Below are 18,536 nucleotides of genomic sequence, written 5' to 3'. Positions count from 1 at the left end.
GCATGTCTTGTGTCTTTGCATGGGGATCTGAGCTAAGGAGCAACTGTAGAGACTTGTTCATACCAGGAGATTCACCAAGTATTGGGTTGCTTGGAATTTCCTCTAGGCATGAGAGAGGAAGGCCAGAGAATGGCAAAGGGTAAGGAAAAGAAGAGAAAGGGCAACTTTTGAGAGGTAAGTATTAACTGCACGGTGGGAGGATTGCTTACTGGGGAATATTGTGGCTAGCAATGAGTAGACTTACTGTTGCTGGTTATAGGAGCCACTTCTGCTGCTATGCTATGGTTGACAGCATACTATGCGTGGCAATGTATGGAGGATGCTCTCTGGCTGGAACCTGCATTCCTTCCGTAAAAGTTACGGCAACCCTTGTGCCTGAAAAATACACACATGCATATCTTGCTAAGTCCCTGCAGAAAAAAAAATGATGCACTTATCTATTTCTTTTTGCATTGGGTTTTCCTTCTCGTGCATTTATAAGGCCTCATAGTTGGTTTGCAGGCTCTCCTACATTCAGGTTTTTGGCTGGGGGTGTTCCCAGCACTAATCAACTGGTCTCTCTCATAAATTCACACAAGCTCAGCCCCCCCTCACCTCTCCTCTTTCAGAGGCTGTGTAGTATAGCCACGCCCACTCAATACTACACAGATATCTCTCATGCTCTCTCTGAGTGGCTGTTGGTCATTCCACCTCACTGTTGATAAGAGCAGAAAATTCATCCAGAGTGAATTGCAGTCTTCTGTAATAGTAGCTTTCTCTGCTTTCTTTCCTTCTGATCCTTCCACCATTCCGCAGCATAGCTCAGTGGAAAGGAAGTTAATGCACATTCACAACAGGGGAGCAGCTGTCAGTTTACTCTAATTGACGGAATTTGCTGAGTTCTAATTTCCTCCATAATGTCATGCCTTGTAAAACAATGAAAGCATAACAATCAGACATTTTTAATGAAACCCAATTACAAAAATTCTTAATTTCCAAAAACACATTGATTTTAAAAGAAAAAAAAATACAATAGTGTCGATAGGCTTAGAAGGTGCCATCCCACAAAAAAAGGTCATCACCTATCCACAGGACAGGGAATAAGTAAATGATGGGTGGGGGTTGACAACTGAGATCCCCACCGATCATGAGAAGCAGTGTCTCGTTGGTACTTGAATAAAAGAGTCAACGATCAAGCATGAACACTGCCACTCCATTCACTTCATTGGAACTGCAATATATAGCTGAATTCTATCTCCAGCAGTCCTATTGAAATGAATGAAGTGGTGGTGCATATGTGTGACCACCACTAGTCATTCAGGGACCTTTTGGAGCCCCATTATCATGACCAATCATATAGATATCCCCCATCAGATAACTTTGTTTTGTGAGATGACCCACTTTAAGTTAAATGTACACATTGCAGAAATGCTTCAGCTTTTTAGATTCTGGATTTGCACATGTACAATCATCAGCGGATTGCAGTATAGGCCATGTAGATGAGATATCTTTCACGGATTCACTGCAGATGTTCCCCATTGAGTTTGATGGGGATGTCAAGATCCACAACAAAACTCAAGTGTTGTAGATTTTGCTGCGGGTTACGGGTGGATCCACAGGAAAATCTGTAAATGCAAATTTCAAAAGTTGAACTCTTTAGATGTTGGGGTCATTATTAACCACAGCATCTAAGGGATTAAATGTCCGGGATCAACATTATCTCTGATCACAGCTATTGGCGCTGATGGTGTATGCACAGCTCCCGTGCCCTTGCCATCCACTGAATGTACTATTATGTCTAATTGCAGTTGGGGCATCCCAATTAAGATATAATGGTATATCCGTGTGCAGGAAAAGATTTAAATAAGTTGTTTGGGACTTTACTACTGATGACCTATCCTCAGGATAGGTCATCCATAGTTGATCGTCGAATCTCCGCCAATCAACTATGGATCACTTATCCTGAGGATAGGTCATCAGTAGTAAAGTCCCAGGAAACCTCAATCAAGCTGTTTCCTGGACGTGCTGTCATTGCGGACAGAGCTGGAATTGGACAGCTCTGTCCAAACTGCAGTGGCCAGGGTTGGTATTGCAGGCCCAGCTCCCATTGAGTTCAATTCAACACCAACCTGGGCCACTGCTGTACAGCCGGAGCTGACTGCTTCCGGCTCTGTCCACAATAACAATTGGCCCAATATCCACTTAGTGGCATGGACCCCCGCCGATCAACTATTGATGACCTAACCTAAGAATAAGTCCTCAATAGTAAAGTCCCAGACAACCCATTGAAGAACGTCGTAATTCACCTTGGAGCACCATAACCGCTATAAAAGCACTTGCCCAATGGCTTTTATACGGTCAATGATCTCCTTGGTGACTTCTAATCTTATCATTTACCGTAAGACTACATTACCCCCCTCCCTGTTTATCAGAACCCGACCATTTATGTATAGCTCCAACCTTCCCTAATGGCATCTAAAATCTGATGCAAGCAACCAACCAGAACATTTCCTATTTCCATTCGCTGCAGTTTTGAACGATGTGTGTACATAATATATGAGACAGAAGGAGCCCTCGGGATATCAGTTTTTTTTTCACCAACGCTTCCATGTCTGACAAACATGGCATAAATCATCGGGCGGAATCTCATGATAAGTAAGTTTATATGTCCTGCTAATGTGAGATCAAGCCTGTCGCTAATAATCCTGGGTATGCGCTGGTAGAAGGGCACGGCTAATTCTAGAAGTATTCTGTGCCGATGCACCGTACCGTACTGTAATGTAATCATTACGCCTTCGTTTATGTGCAATGGATACCGCCAGCTACATGTTTAAAAATGCTAATGTTCCCGCAGCCAGCAGATTCTGTGACGCTTCTCTTCAGTTTGCATCACATTTCATTCATATTCTCTTAAATTAGAGCCCGCTGTTTGTAGGCGAGTGCTGAAAGAGACACGTGGCACTGGATACCGAAGACCTCGCTTCACCCTGGCGCTGAGTTCTGTATCCATGATAGGAAGAAGATTTATTGCACAGGATGAATTACCGTCTACATATCGGTCAAAAGCAAGCAAAATCTGGAAGTCGACAAAGTTAAGAAGAGAAAAAAAAGTGATTTTGCTTTAGACGTAAATGGAGGAAAAATAAGATATAAGTTGGGCCGGATGATTATTCTAATTAATTCGCAATTTCAGTGGCTCACGATTCTGAATTTTGCCCAAATATCGTTTTTTAACCCCGTCCCATGGAGTGGGCTAAAATTGTGCATGGTAGCGGCCGCTATAGGGAGGATTGGCACTTTGTCTATTTACAGCACAGTATATGTTGAGTTATTTAGGAGCCACAAGAGCTGTCACTATAACCAAGATGGGGCCACAGAGAGGGACCCTGTTACCAAGCTAGGTAAAGTCCCCTGGTGCAAGTACCAAGTTATGACTGATTCCCAAGGTGATGTCACATCATGAGGTTTTCTTGGCCGACTGGTTTTGCCATTGCCTTCCCCAGTGACCTTTTACCCCCCCAGCAGGCTTGGTACTCCTTTTACCAACCAAAGAATGGAAGGTTCAGTCAACCTTGAACTGGTTACCTGAACCAAGCGGGGATTGAGTTGGCAACCTTAAGGTCGTGAGCGAGGGCTTAGGACTGTATTTCTGCTGCCTTAACCCTGTGCGCTACACTGGGCTCTCTGTTAGCAAGATGGGGCCACAAAAGGGAACTTTGTTACCAAGATGGGGCCACAAAGCAGACAATATTACCAAGACAGGGACACTATTACCAAAACAGAGCCACAGAAGGGGACAGTATTACCAGGATAGGACCCTGTCACTAAAGGCTTCTCCACACGACCATATCTGCACGTTTTTGAAAGCGTACAATATATGTGCTCCAAACACAAAGAAAAAGTGTCTTTTTAAAAGTGAAGACGATCACAAATGTAACCAAAGGGACAATCCCGGTAATCACTATGTGTTATGCAATAGCTGTACATGCAACTCCATTTAATAAAATAATTCTCTCTAGGTTTTTCCCACTTTATTAAGCAAAAAGGAAAGCAAAATTGAGATTAAAATTAAAAACTGTCTAAAAGTTGAAAAAAAAATTGAGATATTTTTACGCTAAATTGCCCAGCGCTACATATAACCTCTGTTCACATCTCCGCAACCATGACAGTGTCAGGATCCATAGCATTGTATGATGAACATCGATGGTCCCTATTAACTTTTAATGGGGTTCATTGAGTTCCATCCTGGTGGCTATTGTTTGCATGGGAAAGAGTAACGCTACAGGCATTGCAATTCTTAATATTCCAATCTAATATGATGGGATCTGTGATAGAGACCATCATGGGAACCAAGCCCAACCCAAAAATAGTACTGCCAAGTTGTGCTCCTGAGACCTGTGGTTCTGTGGGTTTCCAGGAGCACATTGCTACAGATGTGGTTGATTTGGCTGGCTGATGGTGTGGAGTTCTCCAGCCAGCCAATCACCACCGGTCTGCTGCATATAAATACCAGTCCCTCTCAATAGAGGGTACCAGTCATTTATTCATCCATTCCCACTCAGATCTGGTGTTATGCATGTTAGCCTGAAGTATATCTCCCACCTTCCCTGAGGATGGTCTGGACACCTGTATTCACTGTCTGCATCTTATGTGGACCCCTCTCCTTTCCCCTTTGACAGGTGCAGCCTCCGGATATCTGATGTCAGGTGTGTTGTCAGGTGGGTGATGACTGACACCGTTCACATTACGTCAGTTCAATGTGTGACTATCTTTCCCCTTGGTGCGAGGACACTTACACTAGCTGCTGTTATAAATCTGTATGTATGAGTTATCTGAGTAGGGTTTCTGGCCTCCTGGGGTTATTGTCTTGTTAGAGTAGGGACCCAGAAGACAACGAGGACCCTTGTCACAGGCGCGTGAGCTTAAGTATCTTGGCCAAAATACGAACTAATACCTCATACGTATTTTAGCTATTCCATCTGTTTATGCGTGTTGGTATTCTAGGTAAGTGTTTTTGTGTTTGTCAGTCATTGTTGGATGTCTGCTCACAAGTACCGTTTGCAGTGCACTTCGTTATGGTGCTCAGTATGTATACACGTTCCCCTTTCCCATTTCTTTTCCAGCCAGCCCATATTTGAGTTGCATTCGGGTAGGGGGTTTCCCCACGGCCTGCCTGAATGTAATAAGTAAAGTAAAGTTCTGGAAAGCCTGACAGAAACACCTATGAATGCTATTAATGTAAGCACGAACCAAGCCTTAGACCTAGTAACCAAGAGATGGACTATCAGGAGACTTTATAACCCACTACAGTAAGAGCAAGGCAGTGGTCCTTTGTCTAGGAGTGTGTTCAGACATGGTAGAATTGTTGTATACAAAAAATCTGCAACAATATACTCCAAAAAGGCACTTTATTAGAGATTCCCATCTATAAGCTTGTTGAACCTCCTTTGGCCAAGAAAAAACATTCCACATATCATTACTCCACCTCTACCAGCTGACAGGCAGGGGTTATCGATTCATAGAATCATAGAATGGTAGAGTTGGAAGGGACCTCCAGGGTCATCGGGTCCAACCCCCTGCTCAGTGCAGGATTCAGTAAATCACCCCAGACAGATGTCTGTCCAGCCTTTGTTTGAACACTTCCATTGTAGGAAAACTCACCACCTTCTGTGGCAACCTGTTCCACTCAACCGTACTATCAAAACATTTCTTCTAATATTTAATTTGTGTGTCCTCTCCTTCAGTTTCACCCCATTGCTTCTAGTCTTTCCTTGTGCAAAGGGAATAGGGCTGATCCCTCTGCACTGTGACAGCCCTTCAGATACTTGTAGACAGCTATTAAGTCTCCTCTCAGCCTTCTTTTTTGAAAGCTGAACATTCCCAGAATCTTTAACCGTTCCTCACAGGACATGATTAGCGGACCGCTCATCATCTTGGTAACTTCAAAACTTGCTCCAGTTTGCCTATGTTTTTTTTTCAAATTGGAGTGCACAGAACTGGACGCAGTATTCCAGATGAGGTCTGACTAAGGAAGAGTAGAGGGGGATAACTACCTCATGTGATCCAGACTCTGTGCCTCTCTTAATACATCCAACAATTTTGTTTGCCTTTTCTGCTGCTGCATCACATTGTTGACTCATGTTCAGTCTGTGATCTATTAGTATACCCAAGTCTTTTTCACATGTGTTGCTGCTTAGGCCAATTTTTTCAGATGTAGGACTTTGCATTTCTCCTTGTCAAATACCATTCTGTTAGTAGCTGCCCACTGTGCAAGCTTTTCTATATCTTTTTTGAATCCCCTTTCTCTTCCCTAGTGTTAGCTATCCCTCCTAGCTTTGTGTCGTCAGTTTCCCATCAATTCCCTCCTCCAGATCATTTATAAAAATGTTGACCAACACTGGGCCCAGGACAGAGCCGTGTGCTACCCCACTTGATACATTCTTCCACTTGGATGTGCAGCCATTTATGACCACTTTTTGAGTATGATCACTCAGCCAGTTGTAAATCCACCTAACAGTTGCCTTGTCAATCCCATATATTTTTCTTTTTTTTACAATAAGGATGGTATGAGATACTTTGTCAAATGCTTTACTAAAGTCAAGATATACCAAAGGGGCCATTCAGTGTATGTTGCAGATTTACTCCTCTGCAGATCACATTTTCAAACCCACGTTGTAAATCTTAACTACATGAGAATGAACTTGAGTCAGACTCCAGATAATATACAAAACGTGATGTATACTTTTATTTCACTAGCACTTGATTTACTGTGGATTTGAGTGTTATTTCCTTTATATTGGATTTCATGACATGCTAAAGCCATCCATAACTACTAAACACTTTCCTCAGGTCCTTCTGCTCCTGCTCCGTCAGTGGCAGAAGGGGAGAACGGCAATTGCCTCCATGGTATCCAAACCACTCCATGGCCTGCTTCAAGCCTGGGATCCCAAACCTGCGTGTCACCTGGAAATAAGGTAGAAAGTAAAGATTAGGAAAAAGTGTCTTGTTTTATTCTAATGGACTGGTGACAACCTATGGTCAAAGGTTGTTCCTGATACAACTGCTGTAAAGCCTTTTAAAGGGGCTTTTTGGTTCATCAATATCAGATCAGTGGGGTTCCCTGAGATCGCTACAACATCTGTCATTTATGGTTTACCAGGCACAGCTCCATACTCCTACTAGTGGCTGTACCTGGTACTACAACCTACTGTAGCTTTGTCCCCTTCATATGATTTTAGGTTTGTATGAGAAGGAAACATTACGGAGCTCAAAATTATTACTAGATAAGTTATGCAGAGATACATTTTCGGGTACGATCACATGTGGCGCATGTGCTGCATACTTCTGGCAGAATGTTGTGTGGAAAATGCGAAGCATATTAAGTCATGCTCACACAGCCCATTTTGCTATGGTTTTGACACCCATGTCAAATCTGCAGTGAAATCTGCATCCAAAAGTCCCCCATTGCTTAATCTCTATGGTACAGATTCTTTAAACCCACGTCATCATAGAGAAAAAAGTGACATGCAATTTCTTGACACAGATAGCACATCGGAAAATCTGCATGTGGAGTTTCCCCTTTCAGGTCTTGATCAGACGAGCGAGTGTTTTGAGCACACATAATGCACGCTTCTAAAAGAACCAATGGGTTCCTATAGAAGCGTTCATATGCGCGGAATTTGAAGCGCAAAATAGAGCGCACCTAAAAAAGATAGGACATAGGCGCGGAAAAAAAACAAACACTTGTCTGCCCATGGCCTAATTGAGCAAAGCCTGCATGCGGATCCACAGCTGCAACAAATGAAAATCCACATCAGAAATCCACATGATTTCCGCAGATTCGTGGATAGGAGACTACTTTCTAACTTTCAGAACTGTTTTAAAGTCATATGAAACAAAGCAAAACTAAACTGGGGGATTGCTAGGCAAGTAGTTGTATAATTTGTTAATTTTTTATTGACTGAAGCATCTTTACTAGACATGGGAGGAGTTTTGAAAAGTTTTTGGTTGGGTCGGTTTTCTGAATTTCGGAAAAAAAGTTCAGTCTGAATTCGTTTGAACCGAAACATTAGCGATAAAAATGAGGAGGAAGGAAGGGGAGGAGAAAGAGGGAGGAGTAGGGGATAGAAGACTAGGGGGAAGAAGAAGAAGGAGGAGGAGATGGAGGAGGATGAAGAGGGAGGAGGAGAAAGAAGGAGGAGGAAGAGGGAGGTGGAGAAAGAGATAGAAGAGGAGGCGGAAGAAGGAGGAGGAGGAAGAGGGAGGAGGAGAAAAAAGAAGGAAGAAGGAAAAGGAAGGAAGAGGGAGAAGTAGGGGATAGAAGACTAGGGGGAAAAAGAAGGAGGAGGAGATGGAGGAGGATGAAGAGGGAGGAGGAGGAAGAGGGAGGTGGAGAAAGAAGGAGGAGGAAGAGGGAGGTGGAGAAAGAGATAGAAGAGGAGGCAGAAGAAGGAGGAGGAGGAAGAGGGAGGAGGAGAAAGAAGAAGGAAGAGGGAGGAGGAGAAAGAAGAAGGAAAAGGAAGGAGAAGAAAGAAGGAAGAGGGAGAAGTAGGGGATAGAAGACTAGGGGGAAAAAGGAGGAGGAGGAGATGGAGGAGGATGAAGAGGGAGGAGGAGAAAGAAGGAAGAGGGAGGAGGAGGAGGAAGAGGGAGGAGGAGAAAGAAGAAGGAAAAGGAAGGAGAAGAAAGAAGATCTCTTCTCCTGTGGCTCACCACTTAGCAATATTGTCTTTTAGTGCTGAGATTGGGATCTTAGGTTCAACTCTGACCAAAGGACAACATCTGCATGGAGTTAAATAAAGGTGTTTATTACGACACACGGATATCAGATTTGAACCTAGGACACCACGACCTTCAGCTTAGACAAACCGCCTGAAGTTTAGGTTTGACAGGAACCGAACTTTCAGCAAAGTTCAACCCAAAACAGGCTTCAACTGGTTCGGTTGGCTCAACACTAATCTCTACATTAAAAAAAAAATTACTGCTGGAAAATCCCTGTTTGGACAGAACATTCTCAGGATGATGTAAAGTCTAATAAACATGGAGAAAGTTATTCTGTGCAGTAATTACTAATCCCCGTTCTGGCTCTTCCTTCTCTTCCCGCAGACTTAATGACCCCGGCAGGATAGCCATATCTTCCTTGAAAAAAACCACCCCAGCTACATTATGTTACCTGGATGGCAGCCAGGAGGACAGCTGCACATCTCATTACTTAAAGAAATGCCAGCTGTGCTGCCAACCGGGCTCCGTCTTGGTTCCAGGAGAGGTTCTGCCTGGTATTTTCTTACCAAGCATCAGACATACAGCTCTGAAAATGTCTAAGGTTTCCTCCTCATGTACGCAAGGTCCTTCATGGCATTGAGTTATGACAATATTACATAGCACAGACATTTTTTTTGTGCTACTTAGAGATTACAATATTGAAGTGTAGCCTTAAAAGAGGCCATCAGTTTTTCATTGGTGGGGGGGGGGGGGTCCAACTCCTGGCTCCCCTGTCTGCTGAATGAAGGGGCAGCACCTCTAAAATGAGTTTTCTTAGGAACACTGCCACACTTCGCTCCAATAGAATAAAGGACACAGCTCTCTCCTGGTTCTCCTCCTACCTATCCGACCGCTTCTTCAGTGTCTGCTTTGCTAGCTCTACCTCCCCTCCCTATCCTCTTGCTGTTGGGGTTCCCCAGGGATCAGTCCTCGGCCCCCTCCTCTTACCCTTGCTGTTCGGGTTCCCCAGGGATCAGCCCTCAGCCCACTCTTCTCCATCTACTAAGCTCCTATTGGACAGACCATCAGGTGATTTGGCTTTCAGTACCATCTCTACGCTGATGACACCCAGTTATACACCTCTTACCATGACATCACAGCAACATTCCTCCAGAATGCCACTGACTGTCTGTCCGCTGTCTCTAACACTATGTCCTCTCTCTACCTAAAACTGAACCTCTCATAAACGGACCTACTGGTGTTCCCACCCTCTACTAACAGACTTCAACTTGACATCTCCATCTTAGTGTGTGGCGCTACCATAAGTCCCGGACAGCATGCCCGCTGCCTTGGGGTTATATTCAACTCCAATCTCTCCTTTACCCCCTATATCCATTCTGTAAACCGAACATGTCAGCTGCACCTCAAGAATATCACAAGAATATTCCCTCTTCTCACCGTGGACATGCTAGAAAATGTTCACTGTTGCCCTCATCCACTCCCGGCTCGATTATTGCAACCCGTTGCTGATCAGCCTCTTCCGCTCCAGACTCTACCCTCTCCAATCCAGCCTGAATGCGGCAGCCAGGCTCATCTTCCTGTCCAGCCGCTACTCAGACGCCTCTGCCCTGTGCCAGTCACTGCACTGGCTGCCCGTTAAATACAGAATACCATTTAAACTTACTACCTTCATCCACAAAGCCCTCCACAGCGCAGCACCCACCTACATTGCCTCCCCCATCTCAATCCACCACCCAGCCCGGGCCCTCCACTCCACTAACAAAATCAGACCAAGCGCCCCTTTAACTTGAACCTCTCATTCCTGCCTCCAAGATTTCTCCAGAACAGCACCAGTCCTCTGGAACACGCCACCAAAAGCTATTGGGGCAATCACTGACACACAAAACTTTAGGCGTGCTCTAAAAACGCACCTCTTCAGGGAGGCATACCATATCTCCTAAAACAAACCCCTCAGTACTCCGCCTGATAACATGCTCCCTGCCCTACCGACTGCAATTCCTGTTAGACGTAATCAACAGCCCCCTCCAGTCATACCGATTCAGCCACTATACGGCCTGACCATTTTCTATGTGTATAGCATCCCACACTCTCCACCCCACCATACCGTGCACATCTCCAGCCCCTTTACCTTCTGTATCACCCCATTATCTGTAGTATGTAAGCTCGTTAGAGCAGGACTCTCACCCCTCCTGTCTCCATCAATTGATTACTTCATGTTAGCATGGTCTTGTTTCTCCCTGGCTTGTAAATGCTGTGGAATATGTTGTTGCTATATAAATAAAGATTATTATTATATGAATCTGTGGCTGTGCTTTTGCCTTAATGGGGTTAAGCTGCAGCACCAGGCACAGCCACAACCATGTGTATGGCGCTATGCCTGGGCAAACAATGAAAGGATGTGTAACCCTTTATTCAGCAGGGGTGCTAGGAATTAGAGCTCCATCAACAGCATAGGTCATCGACATTACAATTTTTGTAAGACCCCTTTAACCCCAACCCACCTCAGCCCTTTGTTTTTTTTCATTTTCACTTTTCTTCCCACTTTCAAAAAAATCATAACTTTTCATTTTTTCTAGTGACATAGCTACATGAGGGCTTTTTTTTTGCGGGACGAGTTGTATTTTTCAATGGTATCATTCAACTTACCGTATAATACACAATATAAAATGTTTCAAATTTTTAAATGGTGTTAGATAAAAAAAACAATTACACCATTTTGGGAGGGGTTTGTTTTAACAGTGTTCATGGTGCAAAAAGATATGTTCTCTCTATTCTGTGGGTCAGTATGATTATGGCGATAACAGTTTTTTTTGTTTTTTTTTATTGCTATACCTTCTTGTTCTGTTCCCTCTTGCTGTTGCGTGGTGTAATCCCAAAGTTCTATGTTGTACACAAAACTGATTTCTGTCGCTATGTTCTCACACCATAAGTGAATAATCTATTAAGCCATGCCAGAGGCATGACTTAATAGGCAGAAATACATGGCAGCCCTGGGGGAGCTGTTTGGGTGACAGAGAGAGTCCCCTTCCCGTTTAGGGCCTTTTAAATGCTACTGCAAGACCTGACAGTTGGTGTTTCAGTTGTCTAACATTTATTACCTATCCCGTGGACAGGCAATCTCACTTGAATTTTGATATTGCATTTAGCCATTTGGATGGTCACATGCTGAAAGTTTCGCCATACTTACAGCAGCATTGGGTTCGATTAATCGATACTGCAGCTTTCTTGCCTCCTGCCACTGCCCGCCAACACACAGTCTCTCCAGTTCACACAGTTGGGTACCAAGGATGTTAGCGAGAGCGCAAACTCCTCCGACTGCACCTGTATGGAGAAAAGAGAGAAAGCCCTATATGTAGTGGGATGTTAGAAGATACTTGCTTCATTCCAAAAACAGCGCTTGTCCGAAGCTAGTGTCTAGTATTGCAGCCCAGCCCCATTCACCTAAATGCAGATATGCCGCAATACCAGACACAACCTGGGGCAGGGGTGGCGCTATTTGTGAAAGAAAGCAGTCATGTTTTTCTAATCCTGGATAATTTACACAGTCCCTTTAAAAAAAACAACTTAAGAAAACCTTAAAACTAAGTAATGACCCAAAGATGTGATTGTAGCCAGTGTGGAAGTCACTGAGCCAAATGCAAATTGTGAGTCACGAAACAGCAATGTTCTGTAATAACCCGAAAAATGCATTATTGACTTTTAGTGAAGTCTTCGTCATGTAAATTGCCAAAAACCTACACAACGCTTTTAAAAATTTACTATGCAGTTAATGGAGTTTGTATTATAGCCGGTATTATTAGTGCCTCTCTGAACATAACAGAAGCAATGATATTCTGCAGAAGATGAGCTGGTCGTTAGCTCTGCTTCATTAGACATAATTGCAGGGCTGAAGGGGCAGCCTTGTGGATTTCATAGTGATTGTATAGAGAGGAGATCAAATAGTTTAACTCCATGTGGAGTTTTCAAAAACTTTCTCATCGGCTGCTGCAAGTGAGACAGACCACATAGTGTAAAGCAGATGAGAGCACAGCAACATCTATCCTATTAGACAACTGCATGTAGAGCATGAAGAAAGATGCTATGGGATTTTTGGAGGAGATCCAGCCCTCTGAGGCATAACTTAAAACTTCTGTACCCCAATTCAAAACCTGTTAAAGGGTCCACTATGTGCTATATAAAATAATTTTGTCTACTTTTGGGCCTGCAATGAGAATCCATTCGTTTGAGAGCCCCCTAAACAGGGGACCAAATACCCTCTGCAACATGAGTTTGGTGTGCCTTCCTCTGCACACCTTCTATCTATACCTTCTTGTCCTATTTCCTCTTGCTATTGGGTGGTGTAATCCCATGCAAGATTCCCCTCTCCAGTTTCATGGAAAGAAAGTTGACTTGGAGACAATATTTGTTTCCATGTACAAAAATATAACTACTATAATACTGCCTCCTATGCACAAGTATATAACTACTATAATACTGCCTCTCATGTACAAGGATATAACTATTATAATAATGCCCTCTATGTACAAGAATATGACTACTATAATACCGCCCCCTATGTACGAGTATATAACTACTATAATACTGCCCCCTATGTACAAGAATATAACTACTATTATACTGCCCCCTATGTACAAGAATATAACTACTACAATACTGCCCCCTCTGTACATGAATATAACTACTATAATACTGCCCCCTCTGTACATGAATATAACTACTATAATACTGCCCCCTCTGTACATGAATATAACTACTATAATACTGTCCCCTTTGTACATGAATATAACTACTATAATGCTGCCTCCTATATACAAGAATATAACTACTATAATATCACCCCCTATGTACAAGAATATAACTACTATAATACTGCCCCCTATGTACAAGAATATAACTACTATAATACTGCCCCCTATGTACAAGAATATAACTACTATAATACTGCCCCCTGTGTACAAGAATATAACTACTATAATACTGCCTGCTATGTACAAGAATATAACTACTATAATACTGCCTCCTATGTACAAGAATAGAACTACTATAATACTGCCCCCTATGTACAAGAATAGAACTACTATTATACTGCTCTCTATGTACAGGAATATAACTACTATAATACTGCTATGTACAAGAATATAACTACTATAATACTGCCTCCTATGTACTAGAATATAATGCTGCTCTGTATGTACAAGAATATAACTGCTATAATACTGCCCCAATGTACTAGAATATAACTGCTATAATACTGCCCCTATGTACAAGTATAGAACTACTATAACACTGCCTTCTATGTACAAGTATATAACTACTATAATACTGCCCTCTATGTACAAGAATATAACTACTACAATACTGCCCTTATGTACAAGAATATAACTACTATAATACTGCCCCCTATGTACGAGAATATAATACTGCTCCCTATGTACAAGAATATAACTGCTATAATACTGCCTCCTATGTACAAGAATATAACTGCAATAATACTGGCCCCTATGTACAAGAATATAACTACTATAATACTGCCCCTATGTGCAAGAATATAACCACTAAAATACTGCCCCCTATGTACAAGAATATAACTGCTATAATACTGCCCCGTACGTACAAGAATATCACCACTATAATACTGCCCCTACGTACAAGAATATAACTACTATAATACTGCCTCCTATGTACAAGAATATAATACTGCCCCCTATGTACAAGAATATAACTGGTATAATACTGCCCCCTACGTACAAGAATATCACTACTATAATACTGCCCCAACGTACAAGAATATAACTACTATAATACTGCCTCCTATGTACAAGAATATAATACTGCCCCTATGTACAAGAATATAACTGCTATAATACTGCCCTCTATGTACAAGAATATAATATGGCTCTCTATGTACAAGAATATAACTACTATAAAACTGCTCCTATGTACAAGTATATAACTACCATAATACTGCCCCCTATGTACAAGAATATAACTATTATAATACTGCCCCCATGTACAATAAAATTACTACTATAATACTGCCCCCTATGTACAAGAATATTACTGCTATAATACTGCCCCATGTACAAGAATATAATACTGCCCCTATGTACAAGAATATAACTGCTATAATACTGCCCTCTATGTACAAGAATATAACTACTATACTACTGATTCCTATGTATAAGAATATAATACGGCTCTCTATGTACAAGAATATAACTACTATAAAACTGCTCCTATGTACAAGTATATAACTACCATAATACTGCCCCCTATGTACAAGAATATAACTATTATAATACTGCCCCCATGTACAATAAAATTACTACTATAATACTGCCCCCTATGTACAAGAATATTACTACTATAATACTGCCCCATGTACAAGAATATAATACTGCTCCCTATGTACAAGAATATAACTGCTATAATACTGCCCCCTATGTACAAGAATATTACTGCTATTATACTGCCCCCTATGTACAAGTATATAACTACTATAATACTGCCCCCAATGTACAAGAATATTACTGCTATACTACTGCCCCCTATGTACAAGAATGTAATACGGCTCCGTATGTACAAGAATATAACTACTATAATACTGCTCCTATGTACAAGAATATAACTACCATAATAATACCCCCTGCGTACAAGAATATAACTATTATAATACTGCCCCCTATGTACAACAATATTACTACTATAATACCGCCCCCTATGTACAAGAATATTACTGCTATAATACTGCCCCCTATGTACAACAATATTACTACTATAATGCCGCCCCCTATGTACAAGAATATTACTGCTATAATACTGCCTCCTATGTACAAGTATATAGCTACTATAATACTGTCCCCTATGTACAAGAATATAACTACTATAATACTGCCTCCTATGTACAAGTATATAGCTACTATAATACTGTCCCCTATGTACAAGAATATTACTGCTATAATACTGCCTCCTATGTACAAGTATATAATTGCTATAATAATACCCCCTATGTACAAGAATATATCTGCTATAATAATACCCCCTATGTATAAGAATATAACTACCATAATAATACCCCCTATGTACAAGAATATAACTGCTATAATACTGCCCCTATGTACAAGACTATAACTACTATAATACTGCCCCTATGTACAAGAATATAACTACTATAATACTGCTCCCTATGTACAAGAATATAACTACTATAATACTGCCCCCTATGTACAAGAATATAACTACTATAATACTGCCCCCCTATGTACAAGAATATAACTACTATAATACTGCCCCCTATGTACAAGAATATAACTACTATAATACTGCCCCCTATGTACAAGAATATAACTACTATAATACTGCTTCTTACAGAGAAGAATATGGACATGAATTGGCACATTCTGTTATACTGGCATTGCCAGCATCTACTCCTGCTATGCGTCTTGCAGCACGGTTGGTGGTATAGAGGTGACCCTGATGCTTATAAGCTGTGAAGATGACTGCACAGATTCCATTCCCCTCATAGCATGCACACATGTTCATCTGACATTGTGTCTCCTGGAATCCATGCAGATCACTTGCCCAGAGTGGGAGAGACAGGGGTCACATACTTATGCAATCCCATTCTTGTAGTGTCCCAGGAGACCTCCAGGGAACATCTAGTTCTGCTGTGTGCAGCAGGTCGGGGTAACATCAGGTTGTCGGTGCTGGGGAATCACGCTGTGAAATCCTTTTAATGCTTCTCCAGTTGAGATCTGCTCCGTTCCCCTGCCACATCTTCTAGGCGGTTTATTCCTCTGCCTCTCGCGTTGGAGCAGCATGCAGCTTTCCTCTCTTTGTATCCCGCCAGCATTGGATAATACAGTTTTACATAAAATGCAAATGTCCAAAAAGAGGTTTTTAACATTGTTTAGAAATGTCGGACTTGAATGAACTTTCTGAGGTCGTATTTCAGTTTTTGAAAAGTTGCAAATGTTTAGCAAAAAATGGTAATGAGGGCGAAGTATTAAGTGTGGTGACCAGCAGAGACAACAACCAGCAGCCAGGTGCATCATGACAGCAGAATGCCTCTGTGTGACTCGCCAGCTTAGGGGTATGTTCATGCATCATAGCGGAAGTGCTGCGGATTTTGACTCGAAATCAGCTGCAGATCTGCACAGCACTCCTCTCACCACACTGCAGCATTGAGAGTGCAGCGCATATCCAACCCCCGGCATCCGCTAGTGACTGCATCAACTGGGTATGGATGAGCGCTGCACTTTCGGTGCTGCAGTGAGGTGACTGGAGTACTGTTCAGGTTGAAGTCAGCTGCAGATCTGCAGCTGGTTTCAAGTTAAAATCTGTACCAACGGTGCAGATTTTTATGCGTTTTTTAATGCGAAAATGTGGATTTTGCTGCTATGTGTGAACATACTTTTTAGGCCAGTTTCACACGGGCAACAAAATCGCGCAATTTTCTCACAATGCAACAGTGCTACAAATCACATGTATTTGAAGCTCATAGGTCCTTCACATGAACGATGTTTTGCAGCCTGCTACATTGCGAGAATACAAAATTGCAGCATGCACTATACAGCCGTGATTCGCAATATTTTGTAGCCCATGCTGCCCCATGGACTCTTCCTATGTGTTGCATCGCATGAAAACGCGTTTTTTGTGCGGTGCGATGCAGCTTTTACAGTAGAAAGGCCTACTGTTTGAGTCTTAAAAAAAAGCCGATTCTGCATTAAGAAAAAAAAAATACATCACCTGAGAGGCGCCGTCTGCTTCCCCGCACGTCTCCTCTGCATTTCCAGCAGACTTGCTTGTAGTTTTCAGCAAGCGTTGACTGGTCTGGAGGTTCAAAAACCACGCCTCCAGGAAGTGCTGGCTGGGATTGGCTGAGCCACGTCGCTCCACCACCAATCAGAGCCAGCGCTCAATGAACCAATCACAGTCATCGCATTGAATGACTTATTGGTTCATCGAGCGCTGCAGTTTCCACAGCAGAAAAATTAGATTTCATGGGAAGGAAATTTTGTTATATGGCATTTACTTGCCTTGTACTGCAAGCAAAAATTCTGCAGCGTTTACAGTAAAAGTCATAGGGAGGGTATTTAAAAAAAAAAACTTTCACATAGTGCAGATAATTATGTAACTAGTGGTTTTGAAAAAGTAATTCAGACAAAAACAAACTTTTTGCCAAAGTTTGGCGAACCAGCTGAACCAAACTTTTCAAAAGACCCTAAACTACCAGAGATGTTACCTCGCACTGCCGGGGAAATAAAGACAACTATTTTCCGGAGAGATTACTGCAAAACTAGTATTTTTTTTTTAAGGTTATTCATTTTATATATGAGAAAAAAGGTTTGAGCTTCTTCCAGGAGTTCAAAAATTGCTGTTAAAGTTGTTCAAAACATCGAGCTTCTACAGAAAAAGAATAAATGTGAGAAAATCACCAGATGCCTAAATGTTCTGAAAGAGCGAGTGAGCCAGGTGATGTACGGTGTGATATTCCCAGAGGACGACTCTGCTTCCAAGCGCACTTGCAGACTTTATGAAGAAGTTTTATAGTTGGCAGCTTTTAATTCTGCCCTAGTTCTACAATAAACCCCAGACTACACCAATGATTTGCTGGACGCATTTAACCCTGATACTTGCACTATTTTGATTTCAGTCAGTAGGCATGCAGGCCTGTCCTCACTAACACAATTCAGGAGTGGACACATCACTGACTCCCATAGTATCAGCACATCCTTCTCCTATGCTGCTGTGAGCTCCTGCTCTGTCTGTAGCTTAAAGGGGTATTTCCAGCTACAAGATATGCCTCAGATACTTCAGATCTTATAGGTGGGTTC

The 18,536-nt window shown here is 42.2% G+C and overlaps 1 protein-coding gene across 1 annotated transcript in view; it reads right to left on the bottom strand.

Moving 5' to 3' along the window:
• Positions 1-6,711: 6,711 nt before the first annotated feature.
• The window catches only part of HOGA1 (4-hydroxy-2-oxoglutarate aldolase 1), a 32,302-nt gene continuing 20,477 nt past the window's right edge, over positions 6,712-18,536 (bottom strand). The window contains exons 7-8 of the mRNA XM_066598836.1: positions 11,888-12,021; positions 6,712-6,942 (exon numbers count right to left, since the gene is read on the bottom strand). Of these exons, the coding sequence (XP_066454933.1) occupies positions 6,793-6,942; positions 11,888-12,021 (284 nt within the window). The 3' untranslated portion in view covers positions 6,712-6,792. The remainder of the gene's footprint in view (positions 6,943-11,887; positions 12,022-18,536) is intronic.

Source organism: Eleutherodactylus coqui, chromosome 4 (genome assembly GCF_035609145.1).
Source record: "Eleutherodactylus coqui strain aEleCoq1 chromosome 4, aEleCoq1.hap1, whole genome shotgun sequence".
NCBI classification, from domain to species: Eukaryota; Metazoa; Chordata; class Amphibia; order Anura; family Eleutherodactylidae; genus Eleutherodactylus; species Eleutherodactylus coqui.
Note: the sequence above shows the minus strand (reverse complement) of the source record. Positions and strands in the feature narration are given on the sequence as shown.